General features: G+C 42.5%; 1 protein-coding gene across 1 annotated transcript in view; it reads right to left on the reverse strand.

The window, feature by feature from the left end:
• The window catches only part of CNGB1 (cyclic nucleotide gated channel beta 1), a 97,161-nt gene that overhangs the window by 67,664 nt on the left and 11,321 nt on the right, over window positions 1-18,176 (reverse strand). Inside the window, exons 7-8 of the mRNA XM_027857909.1 lie at window positions 5,751-5,928; window positions 1,023-1,039 (exon numbers count right to left, since the gene is read on the reverse strand). Coding sequence (XP_027713710.1) covers window positions 1,023-1,039; window positions 5,751-5,928 — 195 coding nt within the window. The remainder of the gene's footprint in view (window positions 1-1,022; window positions 1,040-5,750; window positions 5,929-18,176) is intronic.

Genomic DNA, 18,176 nt, shown 5'->3' on the forward strand with positions numbered 1-18,176 from the left:
TCTGAATCACTCTCTCCCTCTTTCTCCTCTCTCTCCCTCTCCCCTCTCTCTCTCTCCCTCTCTGTCTCTCTCTCTCCATCTTTCTCTCACTCTCTTTCATCTTTCACTCTCTCACTTTCTCTCTCTATGTCTCTTTCACTCTGTCTCTAAATCACTCTCTCTCCCTCTCTTTCTCCTCTCTCTCCCTCTCCTCTCTCTTTCTCTCTCTCTTTCTCTCTCGATCCCTTCTCTCTCTCTCCATGTCTCTCTCTTTCTTCATCTTTCTCTCACTCTCATCTTTCACTCTGTCTCTCACTTTCTCTATGTCTTTCTTTCACTCTCTCTCTGTGTCTCTGAATCACTCTCTCCCTCTCTTTTTCCTTTCTCTCCCTCTCCTGTCTCTCTTTCTTTCTCTCTCCCTCCTCTCTCTCTCTTCCTCTCTGTCTCTCTCTCCATCTTTCTCTCACTCTTCTTTCATCTTTCACTCTGTCTCTGCCTCTCACTTTATGTTTCTTTCTGTCTCTATCTCTTTCATTCTCTCTGTCTCTGTCTCTGTATCACTCTCTCTCTCCATCTCTCTCTCTACCCATCTCTCTGTTTTTCTGTCTCTGTATTTCTGTCTTTCTATCTCTACATTTCTTTCGCTGTCTCTGGGTTTCTATCTTTACATTTTTCTCTGTCTGTCTCCCTCCTTCATCCACTCTGTATGTGTGTGTGTCTTTCTCCATTTGTGTTTCTGTCTCTGAATTTTTATCTTTCTGCCTCTGTGTTTCTATCTTTCTGTTTCTGTCTCTGTCAATCTAGCTCCTTTTCTCATCTATCAATCAATAAATATTAAGTACCTACTATGTGCCAGGCACTTTGTTAACCACTAGGGAGATAAAAAGAAACAAAAAAAGTCCCTGCCCTCAAGGAGCTTACAATCTAATGGGGAAGGCAACATGCAAACAAATGTATAGAAAGCAAACTATCTAAACATCAAGTCATGTCTCTTGGATGCCCTGGCCCCAGCAGCACTTACCTTGTAGTCACCTCTTCCATACCACACTGGGCCTGCAATCTGGAAAAGAGAAAAGTTCTGGGGTTAAAAGTCAATGGGGTGCATGTACAGGGCACAGGCTGACTGGAATGGGGACTGGTTTTTCCTATGGGCAGAATAAGGGTTGCATCTCGAGCAGTACTCCCTCACCCCCAAAATTCCCCCTCTCCCAGCCTGCCATGGTCTTTAGCTCACAGAGCTTGCTCTGGAAGTGTGGTGTCTCTCCCATTAACATGTGAACTCCTTGACGCACCCATCTACTTTACTTTTTTTTTCTAATAATCTCCAGCACTTAGCATAGTGCCTGGCACACAGTAGGTGCCTAATAAACAGTTGTGGACTAACTCAGAGGTCATCTAGTCCAGGGGCCTCTTCTTATAGATGTGGAAACTGAGGCCCAGGAGGATCTGTGACAAACATGGTTGGCCCCACGTCGTGCAGGGAGAAAGCACTCCCTCACTCACGCTTAATCTTTCCTCTGATATTCATTCATTAAGATCATAGACTTCAATTCAGAGCTGGGAGAAGGAGAGGGGGATGACAAGAGATCCTCCAGGCCAGAGAGCCTCTCAACCTGGGGTCCACTGACCCCTGGTCCTTGGACAGACAATGGCTGAACTTGAACAGAAAAAATAATCCATCTTTATTTCAATATAATTGGTTTCCTTTGTACTTGCATGTATCTTATTTTGTGTATTTAAAAATCTAGGGATCCCTAGACTTCACTAAACTAACTAAGGGGTCTGGGACACAGTTTGAATATTCTATCTATCCATGCAGATCACAACCCTACCAAAATGATTTTCCTAAAGCTCAAATCTGAACATGCCATTCTCTTATTCAATAAACTCCAATGGCTCTCTATTACCTCTAGGACCAATATAACATCCCCTATTTGGCTTTTTTAAAGCCCTTCACAACCTCGCCCCAAACCTCTATGTCCAATTTCCTCATACATTCCTCCCCTCACCACATTTTAGGATCCAGCCAAACTTTCTCTCTCTCTCTCTCTCTCTCTCTCTCTCTCTCTCTCTCTCTCTCTCACACACACACACACACACACACACACACACACACACACACACACACACACTTCAACTCCCAAAGACTCTCTCTTCCTTTAAGACCCAGCTCAGGCACTATCTTCTGACATGAAACCAAGTCTATAGCTCGTCTGTACATAGTTATTTGCATGTTATCTCCCCCATTAGACTGTAAACTCATTGAGGGCAGGGACCCTTTGCCTTTTTTTTTTTTTCACCCCCAGCACTTAGCCTGGCACATAGTAGATACTTAATACTTATTAAGTATTAGTCAATACTTAATTGACTAAATACATTGGGGTTTTTTTATATTTATTCTTCGAATATTTATTTATGTACATATTGTTTCCTCCTGTTAAAATGTAGGTTCCTTGAGGGTAGAGACTGTTTCGTTCCTTGTAAATGAATCCCCAGCTCCCAGCACAGTGCCCAATATATATTAAGTAGTCAATAAATGTTTATTGATTGATTAGTTGTTTGATTGAGCCCTCCCTGCCTTTATTGGGTGATCTGTGTCTGAGCTGCTGCAGTCAACCTGCAGGGGATGATTTTTTGGTGAATTAGATTTGTCTGGTCCTCAGCTGATGGGCACACAGTCTGAGTCATAATGGAAGCCTTTCCAACTCTGGTAAAGCTTGTGGCCTCCTGGCCCAGTCTTCAAGAAGCCAGGGTCACCAGGGGCCACCATGATAAAGTGGAGCCCGCTTGCCCTCCCACCCCCACCCCATGAGCAGAATGGTTCTTGAAGCCTCCCAGTTCCATTGGTTCCCTGATTGCACCAGGATTACTCTGACTCATTCTCTTCCTCCTCTCCTTCCTCATCTCCATTTCCTTCCTCTTCTCCATTTCCTTCTTCTTCCCCATTTCCTTCCTCTAGCACCTCTTCCAGCTTCTCCTCTTGAATCCTGGGCAACTCCCTGAAGGGGGAGAGATGATGAAAATGACCTTTAGGGCAATACTCTCAGACTATAACATTTTAAAGAGCTGTGTTTTATTCATGGATGAACATGTTTAAGAATGCTTATATATGTTCACACTTTTTTTTTGAACCGATGCCGAGAGAGACTTAACATGAACCTCGCTTGTACTGATTGATATGTTCTTGTTATGCTGTTTAATTTATAGAGGCAGTAGGGTGTAGTGGCTTCAGAACTTGACTCAGAGTCATGAAGATCTGACATTTCTTAACTGTGTGACTAGTCCTTAGAAACCAAGTCACAGTGAGTTCTGCAGCTCCTTTCCCAAATGGTCATTGAAAAGAAGGCTTAAGTCAGAAGATCTCAATTTGAATTTTGGTTCTAGGGGCAGCTAGGTGGCTTAGTGGATAGAGTACTGGCCTTGGAGTCAGGAGGACTGACCTGAGTTCAAATCTGACCTCAGACACATAACACTTACTAGCTGTGTGACTCTGGGCAAGTCACTTAACCCCACTTGCCTCACCCAAAAAACAAAATGAATTTTGGTTCTATTACCTGTGTAGGAACTAGGCAAAAATCACTTAGCTCTCTGGCCTTCAGTTTCCTCATATGTAAAATGAGGATATTTCATAAAATGATTCTAAGACTCCTCTCCCAGCTCTACAGTTATGATTCTGCAAGCCCTATACAAAGTAATTCAGTACAATAGAGAGGGTACCTAATCAGTGTTTATTATCTTCAGAAGGTGTTTGTTCTGCTGCTCCTGCATGGCTTAGGGCCTGAGAGGAGCCTCTACTCCAACCCGTTTGCTCCTATAGCCTCCAATTACCACATGAGCACAATGAATTTATCAGATTGATTAACTATTACCTTGGAACACCAGAAGAACCTGGCCTAAAGGAATGAAAGATGGGACAAGGAAGGGGGAAGGAACCATGGTAACAGCAAATTCTTGGGGGAGTTGGGGAGACATATAAATGACTCAGAAGAAGGTCAAGGAGGGTCTCTGAGTTTGGGGAATGGGAGTGAGAGAGCCTGAGAGCTCTGGGCTAGAGCTGTACTTTCCTCCGAGATTAGTGATTCCTTGTCTTTATTATATAATCTATCTAGGGCCTCAATGGGATGAGTCAACACATGGGTAGAGAAAGCCTCATTCATCTATTTCAGTTAAATATTCATTTATTTCAGCTAAAAGAGTCCCAGGTATACACTTAGGAGTATAGATCTGGAGTTACAAGGGACCTTAGAAGTCATCGTCTGCCAAAACCTTCATTCTAAAACTGCAGCCAACTCTAAGTGTGCCTTCCAACTGAGTGGGGATGGAATCCAGCTGCAGAATGAGACATGCATCTTCAGATGAAGTGGGGAATTTTCGTGGCTCAATTATGTATATCTGTTATTCAGGCTTTGGTTTTCTTTGTCTTCCTCCCTCTCACACCCTCCATAGTGAAGAGGGAAGGTAGAAATAGGGAAGAAAGAAAGAAAGAAAGAAAGAAAGAAAGAAAGAAAGAAAGAAAGAAAGAAAGAAAGAAAGAAAGAAAGAAAGAAAGAAAGGAAGGAAGGAAGGAAGGAAGGAAGGAAGGAAGGAAGGAAGGAAGGAAGGAAGGAAGGAAGGAAGGAAGGAAGGAAGAAAGGAAGGAAGGAAGAAGGAAAGAAAGAAAGAAAGGAAGAAAAAAGAAAGAAAGAGAAAGGAAAGAAGGAAGGAAGAGAAAGAAAGAGAAAGGAAAAAAGAAAGGGAGAAAAGAAAAAGAAAGGAAGGAAAGAAGAAAAGAAGGAAAAAAGAAAAGAGGGTCATTGAGACATTCCTCTTAAAAATGAAGAAAACAGAGGGAAGGTCAAAAGGAAGCACTGTCAAGAAGGACAGCTTTGAAAGTTATAAGTTGAACTTATTATCTACTTAAAAAGAAAAGTCAGTTGCACGCAAGTGGGACAACTGCTATTTCATGAATAATCATCTCATTCTGTTCTCCTATATACATGGAAGTTCTCTTTTATGTATATACAAATATGTATATATATATATATATATATACACACACATATATATGTTGTAAGTTCAGAATAAAAATAAAAATTTTAGAAAGATTTAAAGAAATAAAACAGGCACAGAGAGGTTAAGTCAATTGCCCAAGGTCACACAGGTTATAGATAGCAGCTCTGGGATTCAAACCCAGGTCCTCTGACATCAGCCAGATCTGGTGCTTGTTCCTCTGGACCAGACCTTAAAGGCAACATGGCAGAATACAACAAGAACTAGCATTTATATAAAGCTTTAAATTTTGCAAAGCATTTTACAAATATTATCTCATTTGATCCTCATAACAGCCGTGGGAGGTAGGTACAATAATGATCAGACCCATTTTTACAAATGGGAAAACTGAGGTAAAGAGTCATGAAGTGACTTGCCCAGGGTCACACAGTGAGTAAGTACCTGAGACAGAATTTGAACTCAGGTCTTCCTGTCTACACTTTATCGATTGTAGTGTTGGAGCTGGACTCATAAAAACTTGAGTTCCAATCCTGCCTCAGGCACTGTGTGACCCTGAACAAGTTACTTCACCTCTCTTGGCCATAAGGTCTTCATCTGTAAAATGAGGAGGCTGGCCTTGATGGACTCACCATTCCCTTCCAGCTTTAAATCCAAGGTCCTTTGAGGCACCCATGGTACCAGGCCATCAGCCACTCACCCTTGAACTAGTTGATATCTAAGATTCCTTTCAGCCTTAGTGTCTTACAGGCTGATGAGTCTGTGAAAATCCTTGGGGTTCCTACCTGATCATCAACCCTGCAGCTTCCTCCTTGAATTCAGACACCAGGGGAGCCTCCTTGCCCACTGGGTCCCCACAGCTGGTGGGCGAGCCTTCTTGCTTTGACTCTTCCTTTTCCCAATTGGGATCTACGTCTTCCACAATGAGGTCCAACTCCACCTGTGCCCTAGGAATGATGCTGACTGCAATGGGAAAGAGGAGGGGGTACAGAGGAGGGAAAGCGGGAGGGGGGAGAATGGGAAAAAATTTAGACACCTGTGCTATAGCACAAGCCTCTCAGGGAGCAGGTCAGAATTTGGGATCTGAGGTGCTGAGATACGCCTGTCCTGATTCTGACTACCATGACCCAAACTAATTACAGCTTTCTTACTCTCAATCTTGCTTTCACTTCTAAGCAGACTTTAGTGAAAGCATGACAACTTTGGTGGTACATTGGGAAAAGCAATAGCTTTGGAGTCAAATCCAAGGGCCTGGGTTCAAATCCTGCGTTTGATGCTTAGTATCTCTGTGACCTGGGGAAAATCTGTCCCTCATGAGGCTTCAGTGAACAGAAGTTGGAAGGAATATGTGAATGGCACATGAGCCTCATTTTCTCTCAACTCTAAAATGAGGGGGAGGGACAAGATGGTTTCTGAGGTGCCTTCCAGCTTTGTATCTATGAACTCTGTTGATTGTAAATTGAGAGTTTAAATGAACAATTATTTGTTTTTTTCCTTTTCAAGCATTTCCTGGCATTTTTATTTTCCCCTCTCAGGTAGAGATTGGGTTTCTAGTGAATATTGCTCATTGGGCACTCTTTCACACAGACTTCTCTAGAAGCAAAAATCAATGGCACAAGAAATGAACTTTAATTTTTTTTTTTTGGCACAGCTTGGAACACAGAGATGATCAGAACAGCTGAATCGATTTCAGCTTTTGTCTTGCAGGAACTAGTACTTTTGGGGGGCTAGGGGCCAATAGAGTGAGCCCTTCCAGTAGACTGCTTTCTCAGACCCCGCTCCTCTGGAGATTTGCTCGGCCGATGAAGTGGAAGGTGTCTCACCCTGGGCTCCAGTCTTCTACGTTATGATATTTCTGTTGTCCAAACAATTTAACCAAGAAGTCTAGGGTTTGGTAAACTCAAAAGGGATAGACCCAAATTTTAAAAGGCAGAAATTAATCAATGAGAATTTATGAAGCTCTTATTATGTGCCAAGCACTGTACTAGGCACAGGTACAAAGAATGAAACAATCCCTGCTCACAAGGTCCTTTACAATCTAATGGGGAATAATGTAGTTAGGCACAATTACAGCAGAAAAAGATCTGGGAGTCCTTGTGGCCCACAAACTAAACACAAATCATTAGTCTTTATTAGCCAGAGTGAGACACCCTGAGGACACACACACCTTTGTGCATTTTACTTTGGAAGCATTTGGCATTTGCATAGACATGCAATCTTCCTTTAGTGGTTCTTTCCTCAGAAGCCCTAACTTGCCTTTCTATAATGCTTTAAGGTACACAAAGCATTTTCCTCACCACAACCTTGTGTGACGGGCAGTACCCTGAAGTTTATCCCCATTTTAATGACAAGGAGACCGAGGTAGAAAAATGAAATGATCTGTCTAGGATCGCATGGCTAAGAAGTATCAGAGATAGGGTTTTAACCCAGGCAGAGTCAAAATGAGCACGGGGTAGCTAGAGCTTTGCACCAGGGCACTGAGAGCTGAGGGAGTATGCTTCCTCCCCCTGACAGAATGCTAGTCCATACAATCTACCCTGCCCGGTGTGCATGTGTGCGTGCGCGCACACACACACACACACACACACACACACATACACATGCTTCAGTTTGCAGTGGGGGAAGCTGTGAACAATGGCACTACTTACCCTTCCCCTTCCCTTCAAATTAGCCTTTTCTGGCTAATTCAGGAATTTCTTTTGCATGACCACATATTTTTTTAATGGGTTGTATTTTTCTTGCCTTCCTTCTTATTGGGTGGAGGAAGAGGAGGAAGGCAGAGAATTTGGAACTGAAAATAAAATTAAATGTTTTTTTTAAATATGCATCACACCTCTCTCTTGTTTTCTTCAGCACCTCCAAACCCAAGCATAGTCTACTGCACTGAGTAAGATCTCAATAAACTTTTGTGGACGATTATAACAGTTGACATTTCATATCAAGAGATCAATCAACAAACATTTATTAAGTGCCTGCTATATGTTAGATACTGGAGTTAACAAGTACAGAGAATGAAAAATCCCTATTTAAAAAGATCTTAAATATCAAATAAATCACACACACACACACACACACACACACACACACACACACACACACCTCAATATTGATACTCCCTACCACGTCAGGGCTGGCAAATTCCTTCCTCCTAGTCCTTGAATCCCTCCCAGTCCTTTGGTGCAGGTGAAAATACCCTGCCCCTGCTGCCTCTCTCTAATGTCTTAATCTTACCCAGCTTATCTCTAACCCTCCAGGTCTCTATCTTCCCCTGCCCTCGCTTTTCACGGGGCCCTCGGGAACCCTCTTCCACTTGGAACAAACTCCCATCACCCTAGCTCTCCTGTTGTTATTGTTATTTGTCCTTTGTTCTCAAAGAGGACCATTTTTCACATATTCCTTCCAACTTCTGTTCACTGAAGCCTAGCTTTCTCCTCAAGACACCACATCTCTTAGTCCTCTCTCTCAAACTGACTGCTCCTTCTTTCACAACCCTGACACATAGAGCTAGAAGGAAGAATCAACATACTAATTAATAATAATAACTAGCATTTACTTTAAGGTTTAAAAAGCTATATATATGCATGTGTGTATGCATACACACACTACATACACATATTTCATTTGATCTTCACAACCCTATGAAATAGGTGCTGTTATTATCCCCTTTTTACAGATGAAAAAACTGAGGCTGACAGAGGTTTAAGTGATTGCCCAGGAACACAGAGCTAGTAAGTATCTCAGGCAGAATTCAAATCCATCTTCGTGTCTCCAAGCCCAGCATTCTATCTATGCACTTATGCCCCCTAGGTGCCATGACCCATTAACCACCTCTCCTCCTTTAGAGATTACTCAGTCCTGGGTGGATTCTTTTTTGAGTCATCTGTGGACATCCACTCTCCCATCTCCCCAGTATGTTCACCTGCATGGTCTCCATCCCAGACCTGCCTCCTTCAAACACCTTCAGTTCCCAGTTCCTCCACCTTCACCATGCATTTACAATGCTTATATAGTAGGTGCTTAATAAATGCTTACTTCCTTCCCTCCCCCTCCCTGAGTTCTCACAGCCTCTGTCTCCAGTCTACCTTAAGCATACAAAGAAGTCCTCAGACCTTGGACACCACACACACCCTCCACTTGAATTTGATGGAAGGTGTTCTAATTTCAAGCCCAGTTCTGATGTCAAGCCCAGAATTCTTTCCGTTAGCCATAATAGCAAGTGAACATGGGTTAATCAGAGAGTAGACTGGACCGACCTTCCTCAGAGAGCCAGGACTCTATGCTTTACATACCAAACAAAGGGTCTTTCCCTGCCCCAGGGGAACATCTCAGCCAAGGATGCAAATGAGCTCTGTAGAGCTGGTCCAATGGGAAATGCTTTCTCTTGGGAAACATCAATGTTATTCACACTGTGGCAGCATTCCTGGTATTTGTTGTTACTTTCTTATTGCACATTATCATTGATGCCTTGCAGAAATGTAAACATCACCATCATTGTTAATAATAGCAATAGAATATGACATTGTGAGGGCACCTTCTTCAAAAGTTATAAACACGCCCTATTAGCTCATTATTATTAGCAACCAATGTATAATGTTGTGTCACATCAATAGAGCACTTTTAATTCGCCAAGCATTAAGCCATTCCAATGATCCACTTTTCTTTTTTTTTATTAGTCAATTCACTACAACAAACTAGGGAAGGGAGTTGGAGGGAGGAGAGATTTCTTGCAAAGGCAATGTATTCATTCTTCAGAGCCTGAGAATCATTCAGAAAGCAGTTAGCACTGCTCAAGTCTTTCCAAGGATGTTTGCTGCTGATGCCTCATAATCCCTTGCAAGGCAGTATAGTACACTTCTCCCCATTTTACAGATGGGGACATCCAGGCACCAAGAATGAAGAAGACTTGCACAGGGGTCATGTGGTAAGTCCTGTTCTAACTGAGATTTGACCTCTGATCTGGGAATCAAATTATCCAAATGACTCTTGAAAAGCCTGGAGCTGGCAAGCCTGGACCATCCAAATGAGAAGCCTTTCAATACAAGAATCAGTGCTCAATGGTTCTCCAAGAGTAAGACTCCAAAAAAGTCTCAGTCTCTAGTAAAGAAGCCCTGGTGTTGGCCAGCTTTCCTTAGATGTCTTGGCTGTGGGAGTTTTGATTTTCAAATAGAAAGAAAACTTAAAGTCACTCCTATTTTTCGCCACCTCCCCTATGACCATGCCTCAGTGCATATTTTTCTCCAGACCTGGGTTTAGTCCATCCTACCAGGCTCCCCTTCTCTGTTTGTTTCAGAGGCTTCCAAGTGACTCCACCCCTGAAACAAAAGGAGAAGATGGGATGAATCAGCAGAGGTGTTGGCTAAAGAAAGAATGGAAACTATCTGTAATCCTATCTTCCTCTTTCCTAATTCACTCCAACCTACTTGCTTTGTTCAAATATAACCCCCATCCTGTTAGATTCCTCAAACATCACCAACACTCACATATCCACCACCCTAGTCCAGACCCTCATCCCCTCTCATTTGGATCCTAAACTGTCCTCTTGCCTCCCCTCTGTCCCTACTCCAACCTAATCTCCACCCAGATCCCAAAGTGCAGGTCCGACAATGTTATTACCCTACTCAACAAACTCCTGGGGCTCCCTATTACCTATAGGATCAAACAAAAACTCCTCAGCTTGATATTTAAAGCCCTTCATTTCATGGTCCCAACCTACCTTTCTAGTCTTATTACACATTGCCCTTCACACACTCTATGGTCTAGCTAAACTGGCCTTTCTACTGTTTCTCATGCTCAACATTCCATCTCATTTCTTGTACCTTTACTCAGGCTATCTATCTCCTATGCCTGCCATGCACTCTTTCCTCATCCATATCTCTCAGACTATGTAGTCTCCTTCAAGACTCATCTCAACTCATCTCATGACAACAGGCTTTTTTACTGCTGCTGGGAGTTGATCTGATTGGAGAAGAGCTCTACTGTTTGAAAGAGTTGATGAGGGGAGAGAAAAAACCCCAGTTGTTTGAAGAGCCGCCTGGAGAAAGGAAAGATTAGGCTGCATTGACCTTTACTGATACTTACACAGCTTAAAAGCTTCTTTCAGAGGAGGCTTATCTGAATTGTTCTTTATTGCCATATATGGATTAAAAGGGGAAAGCCCCTTAGAAATTGATGACCAGACCTGAATGTCTCTGTGGATTCCTTACTTAGGGGAACTGTTTTGCTGAGAGAGTTAACACTGCCTTAGGGACAGGCCAAAAGGAGAGACTTAAATAGCTCTGCAGACCCCAATCTTAGGGTCTCTGCTTTCATTAAAAGAGCTTGACACTGTTTCAGTAGCCCTGCAGTAAGAGCCAGCAAGACAGGCAGATCCATCTAGGAGGAGAATAGAGAAGCCCAGAAAAAGAGGGTCCTGCCTTAAGCCAACTCAACAAGCATTTATCAAGTGCCTATTAGTTGCCAGGCACTGTACTAAGCATTATTTAGCAGATGGTATAGAGTGCAAGTCATTTCTTAAAGAAAGCAAGAACATCAAGACCTAAAGTTCAGAGTTGTGACTTGCCCTGGACACATGGGTGTCCGCATTCATGTACTTCCCTCTCAGATTTTCTATGAGTTTGTGCCCACTCCCTGCTCCCACCTCAATCCCCTGCAATGGGTACTATGTGCATTGATGGGACAAAGTGAGCCTGGTTTATGAGTGAACTGTTATATTATTATTATTCTTGATTTTACCTTCTTGTTTACTAGATTTTTCATAATTGAGAGTTAATGGTATCATCTTGGTTGATTTCTTTAAGTAGGTAACACACTAGTGGGTGCTCAGGAGCTACAGTATTTATATTAGACATGCAGTTTCTCCGACTCAGTGTGTCCAAAACAGAATCCCTCATCTTTCTCCCTAAACCATTCCAGACTTCCCTATTTTGGTTGAAGGCCCCATTCTCTTTCCAGTTACCTTGGTTCCTAATTTCAGTTATCCTTGATTCTGCCTTCTACAGTACCTCATAGACTCTATGTTTAATTGATTGTAAAGTCTTGTAAATTCTACCCTGATAACAAATCTCACATCAAAGGGAATTCTCTTCTCTCCTTGAAAGTCACCACATTAATTCCAGGCCTTCATCATATCTACCCTGAACTATTGTAATGGCCTTATAATTTGTCTTTCTGCTTCTAATCTATCCCCTCTTTGATCCATTCTCCACACATCTGCAAAAATAACCTTCCTAAGGCACAGATCTGATTATATCTCTGCCCAGTTGGAAAATTTTCAGTAGCTTTGTAATGCCTATTGGCTAACAAACAAACTCTTCAGCCTGCCAGTTGAGGTCCTATACAATTTGATTTCCACCTAGCTTTCTAGCCATATTTCATATTATTTCACTTTACAAACAATATCCCAACCAAACCAATCTACTCACTGTTCCTCCATCCCATTTGAGACTCTACCCCATCTTTGTGCATTCACACACACTGTATCCCATGCCTTCCTTATCTCTGTATCCCCAAATCTTTGGCACCCGTCAAGACTCAGCTCAGATCCCACTCCCTGTGGGAAACATAATCCCCCAGTTTAGTGCCATCTCCATCCTCAATCTTTCTTTTACTATATTTAATTTTTCTAAGCCCTTCAGGGCCTATCTACAAAGTTACAGAGAAGGTGCTATCTGTGTTAGTGGAGGATCTCAGGTCACTGAAGTTACAGAAAGAATGGAAAGAAAGGCGAAGGGGTTGAGAGAGTCCAAATCACAACATCTCAGAGTGGGGTGACACCTCAATAGCCCTTTAGCCCAACTTCTGCTTGAACAAGGATACCCTCTTCAACACACCCAAGTGCTCATGCAGCCTTTGATGGAAGACCTCTATCTAGTGAGAAAGGAATGGAGCTTCCACCCTACTGACTTTCCCACAGCTCTAAGTAATTGGAAGTTTCTTTTGCTTCTTTGAAAATTTAGAGGTAGCTGGATGGTGCAGTGGATAGAACACTGAGCCTGGAGTCAGGAAGATCTGAGTTCAAATCAGATATTTACTAGCTATGTGACCCTGAGAAGTCACTTCACCTCTTCAGTTTCCTCATCTGCTTCAGTTTCCTCAACTGTAAAATTGTTTTGAGGACTAAATGAGGTAATATCTGTAAAGTGCTTATAGCACAGTGCCTGGCACAAAGTTGTTTGTCCTTCATTTTTAAAGAGGACTGATGATGTCACAAGGTGATATCTTGACTTGTTTGTGAATTGGATTTAAATGAGACAGAGTTGCACAAAGTCATCACCCTCACTCTCTCCTCCAGAGTCATCAAAGTCCTGTGGCAAGACAAAAGTCAAGATGACTGGAGTGGATGACCTTGGCATCTCTGATTTCTGACCAAGCTCTAAGTGTTCCATAGCACCTGCTTCAGCCGCCATCATGGCCATTGGAACGAATCTGCCTGTTCCACCATGGGGAGTCTTCATATGCTTGGGGTAGATATCCCCTAAATCACCGACAGGTTTGTGGCCCATGAGTTACCTTCAACCTGGTTTAGACCGCCCAGATGGTTTTACAGATGTGGCTGCTGCTTATGCTACAGCTTCTTGGAGCCACAGGTGAGAGTTGAGGGCCAGATAAACACCAAAGGGAGATAAGCAGCCCTAAAAAGGACTCAGTGGCCCTCCCACCGGAGGTCCTCATCCTCCCTGAACACCCCATATACCCTAGGACTGACACAAAGTGGTAGCATAATAAATTCTTCTTTCCTTCCTTCATTCCTTTGCAAGCCCCACCCAGCACCCTTAGTTCTGCCCTCTGGGGCCAAGCAGAGAGAGTCTAATCCCTTCAAACCCGAGTACAGCTATCACATCTCCCCTAAGATGCATGATTGGTGTGGCATGGTGGACAACAGACTGGCTTTGGCATCAAGAGACCTGAGTTTGAATCTCACCTGGGACACTTATTAGCTCTGAGAATCTGAGTAAACCATCTAATTTATTTAAATCTGTTTCCTCATCTGTAAGATGGAGAGAATAGTACCTACGGAGTCTACCTCACAGAGCTGTTGTGAGGATAAAATGAGATTCTGACTGTAGATCCCTTTGTAAGACTTAAAAGTTCTAGGTGAGTGTTAGCTTTTCCTATGGTACCATGAGTCAAGGGGAGGAAACCCATGAATGAGCTGAAGTTGGAAACATTTTTAGCCTGATTATGAACCTTGCCTCAAAGGAAACCCTACAGATGTGGAGAAAGTGGTGATAACACCTCCCCACACTCACTGCCATGTTTTGCCCCCACCTCTAGAAAAAAGCAAGAGATAGTGGAGGCCTCCAGAAGAGATACTGACCAGGTCCTGCAATGCCCCAAGCAACAGGAGGAATGACTTTGTGCGAAGGCAGCAAGGTGGCAAAGGTGATCAGAATCGCCCCAGAACTGCTGGTGGTTCAACCAGGATTTGAGACAGGCAGGTGTAGCCTCAAGCCTGGCATTAGACCTTTAGCAAATTGCTTGCCTTCTCAGTGAGGGGGAGAGGAGAGAAGGTAGGAGAGAATTTGTAACTCAAAATTGTAAAAAAAAAAAAAAAAAAAAAAAAGGTTAAAGTTGTTTTTACATTTAATTGGAAAAAATATTTAATTAAAAAAATAAAAAGATTGGTGTTAGAGAAACTAGCTAGCCCCTGTGTATGTATGTAGAGTGTCTGTGAGGAGAGAGGACTGAGTAGGAGTGAAGCTATGTAAGTGAGAAGGAGGATCCCTGACATCTCGCACCCTCTCCAAGCTTCTCAAAGGCCACCATGAAATCAGAGAGAATATATAGCCTGCAAAGGACTGCAATGCTTCACCTTCCCCTCCTCGCCTCTGTTTCCTGGAATCTGGGGCCTTTGTCCCTAGGTTCCTACCTCCTGACTTGTTGGACAGAGCTCCCTATTCTGACCTTTCATGGTAAGCAGAAGAGGAACAATGGTAAAAATTTCTGATTTGAGCCAATAAGCAGAAATTTCAGAAAGGACTTCATTATGCTCCGTTAATTGAAAAATAAATAACTTTCTAATGGTGAAGGAAATTGGACCAGGAAACCTATTGTAGGGGGGAAAGCAGTGGAGCTAAAGACAGAAGGCTGGTGTCCAGATTCTGGCTCTGCCAATAAAAACCTGTATGACCTCAAGCAAATCATTTAACTTGTCTACTTTTTAATTTCCTTGTCTATAAAATGAGCAGATTCATAAGATCACATGTTAAGGTTAGAAAGAATCTTAGCCTTTGGAGAGGCTACTATGCTGCCTCTCCAAAAAAAAAAAATTCTGATCAAAAGATCAAAAACATAGAACTGGAAGGGCCCTTGGAATCCATCAAGTCTAACACTTCGTTCTACAGATGAGGAAACTAAGGCAAAGAGAAGTTGAGTAACTTGTCCAGAGTCACATAGTCAGGAAGTATCTGAGGTAAAAGCTGAACCCAGGTCTTCCTGATTCCAAATCCGGTGCCCTACCCATTATGCGACATGACCACTCACTTTGGTTTGTTAGATTAGAACTCACTAAAGTCCTTTCCAGCTGGAAATCCTATGAGTTTATGACCTGGGTTCAAGTTTTGGCTTTGTCAATAATTTCATTTCTCCAGGTCTTAGTTTTCTCATCTGTCAAACTGTAATAAAAAAACCCCAGTCCTCCTGCCTCGAAGTTTTGTGAGGATGGAATGAGATAATGCATAGAGATGTATTTTGAAAAGTAAAAGAATTAGACCTTAACCAATATTGCCATTTTAATTTTTAATCCTTAGGCTGTATCTCCAGCTTAGAATGTACTCACTCCCACCAGCCTCCAACTCTTAGAATCCTTTTTGTACTTCAAAATTCTGGCCAAGCACATCTCAACTACAAAATGCCCTCTCACCCACAATTTTACTTGTATCGATAGCTTGTATCTCCTTATAAACATATTGTCTCCTCTGGCTCAACTGTAAGCCCCTCAAGGGCAGGAACTCCTCTATTTTTGTCCTTTTGTTTCCAATACAAGCACAGTGCCATGCACAAATGGTGGGTTGATTGAGGCAGAGAAGTACTATAGAGTAATAGGTAGAGATTGGGCCTTGCAGTCCAGAAGACCTGGGTTCAAGTGCCATCTTTGACACATATTAGCTGTGTGAGTGTGGCCTCACTGCGCTCAAGCAGCTCTCTAAAACCATAAATTACAAAGAATTTCTGATCAGTATTAGTGGAGGGGAAACTCCATTAGACACAAATTCCCAGACCTAGACCCCCAGCTGCATCATGAATCCTTGGACAAGACTGAAGCCCATTGAGTAGGGGGTACTCCCAGGTGCGCCAGACAAAGCAGTGCCTCTTCTCCATAGGGATTCCCCAAGCCTAAAACCATCGCTGCAGCTAGGCAGCTAGGTGGCACAGTCGATAGAGAGCCAGGCCTGAAGTCAGGAAGACCTGAGTTCAAATTTGGCCTCGGATACTTCCTAGCTAGGTGACCCTAGACAAGTCACTTAACTTCTATCTGCCTGTTTTGTTTTGTTTTTTCCACCTATAAAATGGGGATAATAATAGCACCTACCTCCCAGAGTTGTTGTGAAGACCAAAAGAGATAATATTGGTAAGGTGCTTAATACAGTATCTGATATACAATAGACAGTTAATAAGTGCTTTTAACCTTCCTGCCTCTTCCCTGACCCAGTGTCACCTGAGGAGACAGACAGTCCCCTGGACATCTCACATTCCATTTACTAATCTGTCTCCCCACTTTGGTCCCATTCCTCCTATAGGATTACCTATTATTTTTTTAAATTCTCAAACCTTGGCCTCTGCACTTCTAATTTTCCGCAGGGACACTTCTGAACTCCTGACATTTTAACTTACCCTTTTAAATAAGGATGAGTCATTTACTAAGGTATACCTAGCCCACGGGAGGAATTAAGTTAACCATATGCTCCTCCTTAACCACTTGCTTTGACCTAGCATCTGTTCATGAGGATGGTTTTAAACCAAATCCCCTCATCACTGCACTATCTCATATCTACACCAGGCTGAAATGCTCCAGCCGACCTCCAGCACAGGTGATCACAGGCATCATTTCACGACACAGAGCATCAAGCTGGACCAGGCACAGCCCCCAGGTTTACATGGGCTCACACCACAGGGCACAAATTAATCCAGCTCAGAGACCCACCCAAATCAAGGGCCCCCAAATCAATCGCTTACTGTTCTGCATGGGGCACTCGGTGGGTGCTTCCAGCTCCTATAAAATCAGAAAGAAACAAAATTAATCATAGCCAAAGGTTCCTCCCTCACCACTAGGCTCCACCCCCTCCATTGACCCTACACAGATCCATCTTCTTATATATTAATATTTATTATATTGATATAATTAATTATATAAGTTAATAGTTTATTATTATAATTTATAATTATTTTATTTATTTATATTATTGTTTATGTCTTATAATAACATCATGTTATTTACTTGTTATCATATTTATTATTAAAACAAATAATCAATCATATACATTTATATTAATATCATGTAACTCTTCGGCTCAAGAATTCTCACTAGCTCCCTATTATGAGTCAAATCTCCTTTCTTCCACCCCCACCACCAGTAGAATAGAAGGTCCTTGTAGGTAAAGACTGTTTCATTTTTGGTTTTGTATCTTTTGCACACATAGTAGGCACTTAACTGTTGCCTGTTAAAGCAATCAACAAGTATTCATCAAGCACTTAGTGTATGGGAGAGATAGTACATATACATATATGTATATGTGTGTGTGTGTGTGCAAATAAATATATATAAATATGTGTAGATGTGTGTGCCTACATAGAAGGTACTCCATCGCAGTGATGGGTGCAGCGGAGGTAGGAGAGGCAACTTTGGGTCCGAGTACCTATCCCCACAGAACAATTCCAGTTCTAAGAACAGGCTGACAAGCCTTGACAGACGCTAATATGTGGGTGGCTCGATTCTGAGGGCCCAGAAACAGCCGCACGATAAAAAAAGTACCTACAACCCTCCCCAGGGCCGCCCAGAACCAAACTAAAATGCAATTGGGAAGAAGTTCGCAAAATAAATTAAAATACGACAGAACATAGATGATGCTAATATGTAGTTTTCTAAGCTGATGTGCACCAAGAGGGATCTTTATGTGTGGTTTAGTGGTCCCTATTTTGGTCTGAGGGATACCACTGGTCTAGCCAAGTCTCTAAGACACTAAATTACAAAGGAAGTGCTACCCGCACTGGTG

The sequence above is a fragment of the Vombatus ursinus genome, unplaced genomic scaffold, assembly GCF_900497805.2.
Source record: "Vombatus ursinus unplaced genomic scaffold, bare-nosed wombat genome assembly UNPS02012515.1, whole genome shotgun sequence".
Lineage (NCBI taxonomy): Eukaryota > Metazoa > Chordata > Mammalia > Diprotodontia > Vombatidae > Vombatus > Vombatus ursinus.